The 6,086-nt window shown below is 37.7% G+C and overlaps 2 protein-coding genes across 2 annotated transcripts; both read right to left on the reverse strand.

Annotated features, from left to right (window-relative positions):
* Positions 1 to 1,078: 1,078 nt before the first annotated feature.
* LOC142597666 (uncharacterized) lies at positions 1,079 to 4,807 on the reverse strand (the record flags this gene model as incomplete). Its single annotated transcript, XM_075732692.1, has 1 exon — positions 1,079 to 4,807. A coding segment is annotated over one exon (2,223 nt), but the record flags the coding sequence as incomplete, so codon positions are not given.
* On the reverse strand, positions 1,211 to 2,182 carry LOC142597665 (uncharacterized). The gene is given in 1 exon segment (XM_075732691.1): positions 1,211 to 2,182. A coding segment is annotated over 1 exon segment (972 nt).
* Positions 4,808 to 6,086: the final 1,279 nt, after the last annotated feature.

A 6,086-nucleotide genomic window follows, 5' to 3' on the forward strand; every position in this document is an offset into this window, starting at 1 on the left:
ATGTTCTTGATATAGATATCAAAGCGCCTAAAGTCTCTGGACCTGATGTAGATGTGAACGTTGAATTACCCGATGTGAAAGTGAAAGGTCCGAAGGTTGATATTGATTTATCGATTGATGGTAAAAAACCTGAAGGAAAAGACTGGGAATTCAAAATGCCGAAATTCGGTTTCAAAGGTCCCAAAATCTCTGGACCAGATGTAGACGTCAAAGGTCCAAGTGGAACAATCTCTGGCCCAGAAATCGAAGTTGATATTCCACAAATGAGCGCACCGAAAGTTGAAGGTGATTTGGATGTATCGATTGATGGTAAAAAACTAGATAAAGATGGTAAAGGTTGGGATTTGAAAATGCCAAAATTCGGTTTCAAAGGCCCTAAAATTTCTGGGCCTGATGTCGATTTGAAAGGACCAAAATTCTCTGGTCCAGAAGCTGATGTCAATGTTGATTTACCAGATGTGAATGTGAAAAGTCCAAAAGTTGAAGGCGATATTGATTTATCGATTGATGGTAAAAAACCAGATGGTAAAGATTGGGAATTCAAAATGCCGAAATTCGGTTTCAAAGGTCCTAAAATCTCTGGACCTGATGTCGATTTGAAAGCGCCAAAAGTCTCAAGTCCAGATATGGATGTGAATGTTGAAATGCCACAGGTTGATGTTAAGATGCCCGAACTTGAAGGTGACGTTAATTTGACAAGTGGTAATGAAAAATCAGATAAAGATAGTGAGGGATGGAAATTCAAAATGCCAAAATTCGGGTTTAAAGGTCCCAAGATCTCTGGACCGGATGTAGATTTGAAAGGTCCAAAAGTTTCTGGTCCTGATGTCGATTTAAATGTTGAATTGCAGGATGTCAATGTAAAAGGACCAAAAATCTCTGGCCCTGATGTTGGTATCGATGTGAAAATGCCTGAAGTTGAAGTTGACACATCTAAAATTGAAGGTGATATTAATTTATCATTAAAAAAGAAACGAGGAAAATCAAAAGAAAAAGATGGTAAAAGTTGGGATTTTCATATGCCTAAGTTCGGAATAAAAGGACCAAAAGTATCCAGTCCAGATGTAGATGTCAATGTTGAAATGCCTGATGTTGAATTTGACTTACCCAAAGTTGAAGGTGATGCTAATCTTTCGCTGAAAAAGAAACGTGGAAAATCCAAAGATAGAGACACTAAATCACCAGAAAAAGATGGTAAAGGATGGGATTTTCATATGCCAAAATTTAGCTTCAAAGGGCCAAAAGTCTCTGGACCAGATGTAGATGTAAATGTTGATATGCCAGATGCAGATGTTGAGCTACCAAAAGTTGAAGGCGACATCAATTTATCACTGAAAAAGAAACGTGATAAATCCAGGGAAAAAGACCGCGAAACTCCAGAACCTAAAGACAGTAAAGATTTTGAATTTCATATGCCAAAATTTGGTTTCAAAGGACCGAAAATATCCGGTCCAGATGTAGATATTAAAGGTCCGAGTGGAAAACTAACTGGTCCTGAAATTGATATTGATGCTCCACAAATGGAGGTAAAAATGCCGGAAATACAAGGTGATGTCGATAGTTCGTTGAAAGGTAAATCGCCAGAAAAAGATGGCAAAGGTTGGGATTTGAAAATGCCGAAATTCGGATTCAAAGGTCCGAAAATCTCAGGTCCAGATATCGATCTCAAAGGACCAAAAGTTTCTGGTCTTGATGTTGATCTCGAAGTTCCAAGCGGTGAAATCCGGGGCCCAGAAATCGAAATAGATGTTCCAAAAATGAGTGCTCCGAAAATTGAAAGCGATATTGATTTATCGATTGATGGCAAAAAGCCAGAAGGCAAAGATTGGGAATTCAAAATGCCCAAATTCGGTTTCAAAGGTCCAAAAATCTCTGGTCCTGATGTTGATTTAAAAGCGCCAAAAGTTTCTGGTCCAGACGTTGATGTCAACGTTGATTTACCAGATGTGAAAGTGAAAGGTCCGAAAGTTGAAGGAGACATTGATTTATCGGTTGATGGTAAAAAACCCGAAGGAAAAGACTGGGAATTCAAAATGCCGAAATTCGGTTTCAAAGGTCCCAAAATCTCTGGACCGGATGTAGATGTCAAAGGTCCAAGTGGAAAAATTTCTGGTCCAGAAATAGAAGTTGATATACCACAAATGAGCGCACCGAAAGTTGAAGGTGATATTGATCTATCCATCGATGGGAAAAAACCCGAAGGCAAAGATTGGGAATTCAAGATGCCGAAATTCGGTTTTAAAGGGCCAAAAATATCTGGTCCTGATGTTGATTTAAAAGTTTCTGGTCGTGATGTCGATGTGAATGTTGAATTACCAGATGTGGAAGTGAAAGGTCCAAAAGTTGAAGGTAAATTAGATGTTTCAATTGATGGTAAAAAAGATGGAAAAGGATGGGATTTTAAAATGCCGAAGTTTGGTTTTAAAGGACCGAAATTATCTGGACCTGATATCGATTTGAAAGGACCAAAAGTTTCTGGTCCAGACGTTGATGTCAATGTCAATGCTTCTGATGTAGATATCAAAACGCCAAAAGTCTCTGGTCCTGATGTAGATGTTAAATTACCAGATGTGAAATTGAAAGGTCAGAAAGTTTCTGGTCCCGATGTTGATGTGTATGTAGAAATGCCACAGGTTGATGTTAAGATGCCCAAACTTGAAGGTGAAGTTGATTTGTCAATTAATGGTAAAAAACTTGATAAAAATAGTAAAGGTTGGGATTTGAAAATGCCGAAATTCGGTTTCAAAGGTCCAAAAATCTCTGGACCGGATGTTGATTTGAAAGGACCAAAAGTCACTGGTCCAGATGTAGATGTCAATGTTGATTTACCAGATGTGAAAGTGAAAAGTCCAAAAGTTGAAGGCGATATTGATTTATCAATTGATGGTAAAAAAACAGAAGGTAAAGATTGGGAATTCAAAATGCCAAAATTCGGTTTCAAAGGTCCCAAAGTCTCTGGACCAGATGTGGATGTTGAAATGCCAGATGTAAATGTCAAAGGTCCTAAGGTAGAAGGTGATTTGGATGTATCGATTGATGGTAAAAAAGATGGAAAAGGATGGGAATTGAAAATGCCAAAATTCGGTTTCAAAGGTCCAAAAATCTCTGGACCGGATGTTGATTTGAAAGGACCAAAAGTCACTGGTCCAGATGTAGATGTCAATGTTGATTTACCAGATGTGAAAGTGAAAAGTCCAAAAGTTGAAGGCGATATTGATTTATCGATTGATGGTAAAAAACCAGATGGTAAAGGTTGGGACTTGAAAATGCCAAAATTCGGTTTCAAAGGTCCTAAAATCTCTGGACCTGATGTGGATGCGAATGTTGAAATTCCAGATGTAAATGTCAAAGGTCCTAAGGTAGAAGGTGATTTGGATGCATCGATTGATGGTAAAAAACTAGATAAAGATGGTAAAGGTTGGGATTTGAAAATGCCAAAATTCGGCTTCAAAGGTCCGAAAATCTCAGGTCCAGATGTCGATCTCAAAGGACCGAAAATATCTGGTCCAGACGTTGATGTCAACGTTGATTTACCAGATGTGAAAGTGAAGGGTCCGAAAGTTGAAGGCGATATTGATTTATCGATTGATGGTAAAAAACCTGAAGGAAAAGACTGGGAATTCAAAATGCCTAAATTTGGTTTCAAAGGTCCTAAAATCTCTGGACCAGATGTAGACATCAAAGGTGCAAGTGGAAAAATTTCTAGCCCAGAAATCAAAGTTGATACTCCACAAATGAGCGCACCGAAAGTTGAAGGTGATTTGGATGTATCGATTGATGGTAAAAAACTAGATAAAGATGGTAAAGGTTGGGATTTGAAAATGCCGAAATTCGGTTTCAAAGGTCCCAAAGTCTCTGGGCCAGACGTAGATGTGAATGTTGGAATTCCAGATGTAAATGTCAAAGCTCCTAAGGTAGAAGGTGATTTGGATGTATCGATTGATGGTAAAAAACTAGATAAAGATGGTAAAGGTTGGGATTTGAAAATGCCAAAATTCGGTTTCAAAGGTCCTAAAATCTCTGGACCTGATGTCGATTTGAAAGGACCAAAATTCTCTGGCCCAGACGTTGATGTCAATGTCAATGTTCCTGATATAGATGTCAAAGCGCCTAAAGTAGATGCACCTGATTTAGATGTGAACGTTGAATTACCCGATGTGAAAGTGAAAGGTCCGAAGGTTGATATTGATTTATCGATTGATGGTAAAAAACCTGAAGGAAAAGACTGGGAATTCAAAATGCCAAAATTCGGTTTCAAAGGTCCCAAAATCTCTGGACCAGATGTAGACGTCCAAGGTGCAAGTGGAAAAATTTCTAGCCCAGAAATCAAAGTTGATATTCCACAAATGAGCGCACCGAAAGTTGAAGGTGATTTGGATGTATCGATTGATGGTAAAAAACTAGATAAAGATGGTAAAGGTTGGGACTTGAAAATGCCAAAATTCGGTTTCAAAGGCCCTAAAATTTCTGGGCCTGATGTCGATTTGAAAGGACCAAAATTCTCTGGTCCAGAAGCTGATGTCAATGTTGATTTACCAGATGTGAATGTGAAAAGTCCGAAAGTCGATGGCGATTTAGATGTTACAATTGATGGTAAAAAAGATGGAAAAGGGTGGGATTTTAAAATGCCGAAGTTTGGTTTTATAGGACCGAAAATATCTGGTCCTGATGTTGATTTAAAAGCGCCAGAAGTTTCTGGTCCTGATGTCGATGTGAATGTTGAATCATCTGATATCAAGTTGAAAGGTCCAAAAGTTGAAGGTGAATTCGATTTGTCAATAGATAAAAAACAGGATAAAGAAGGCAAAGGTTGGGAATTTCATATGCCGAAATTTGGCTTCAAAGGTCACAAAATCTCTGGGCCAGATGTAGAAGTCAAAGGTCCAAGTGGAAAAATTTCTGGTCCAGAAATCGAAGTTGTTATTCCACAAATGAGCGCACCAAAAGTTGAAGGTGATTTAGATGTTTCGATCGATACAAAAAAACCAGATAAAGAGAGTAAAGGTTGGGAATTTCATATGCCAAAGTTTGGTCTTAAAGGTCCAAAAATATCCGGTCCGGAGGTAACTATGCCTGATGTTGATGTAAAAGGTCCAAAAGTCGAAGGTACCGATATTGATTTAACATTGTCTCCGAACAAAGATCCTAAATCAAAAGACGGTAAAGAATGGGAATTTCATTTGCCTAAATTTGGTTTCAAAAGTCCAAGTGATAAAATCAGAGGGCCAGATGTTCCAGAAGCAAAACCGCTTGAAGGAGAAATTGATATTCATGGACCAAGATTAAAACGTGGAAAATCTGAAGAAAAAGATGTTCGTACATCATCATCACCATCAAAAGACAAAGAATCACGTAGTTTTCATTTTACATTACCAAGATTTCGTTTGAAAAGTAAAAGTCCAAAAGCAAAATTGACCACTTCTTCACTGTCAGCTGAAGCACCAGACATTGAATCGCCAGAAATATCTATAAAAGGAAAGAAAAAACTAAAACCAAGTGATCGATCAGCAACATTACCTGCTGGTGATATTGAAGAATCTGTTGAAAGTAAAACTGGTACCTTAACGTTTGGTCTTCGAAGTCCATTAAGACGTGCAAAATCCAAATCCAAATCACCTGAAACAAAGAAAAAATTAGATAATATTGAAATCGATATTGAAAGTCGAATTGATAAACCAATTGAAGTTATTGATTTGGATATTCGTGATAAACGATCAAAATCCCGTGATCGTGATGTTCAAACTTCATCACCACCAACAACAACTGATCAATCAAGTGATGGAAAAGGATTTGATATTCATTTGCCAAAATTTGGCGTTAAATCACCGGAAAAAACGAGTGAAATTAATGTGAGTGCTGGTGATGTTGATATAAAAACCGAAATCGAAAAGAAAGATCTAAAACCGAAACGTAGTAAATCAAAAGAAAAAGAACCAAAAGATAAAAAGAAAAAAGATGACGATGAAAAAGATGGTGATGAACACAAGAAGCCAAAAGATTTGGATACAGCATTCATTGAAGCGATTGAAACATTAGAATCAGGTAGCAAAGATCGATCAACAGGATTGAAATTTCCAAAATTAAGT

The sequence above is a fragment of the Dermatophagoides farinae genome, chromosome 7 (genome assembly GCF_024713945.1).
Source record: "Dermatophagoides farinae isolate YC_2012a chromosome 7, ASM2471394v1, whole genome shotgun sequence".
NCBI lineage: Eukaryota > Metazoa > Arthropoda > Arachnida > Sarcoptiformes > Pyroglyphidae > Dermatophagoides > Dermatophagoides farinae.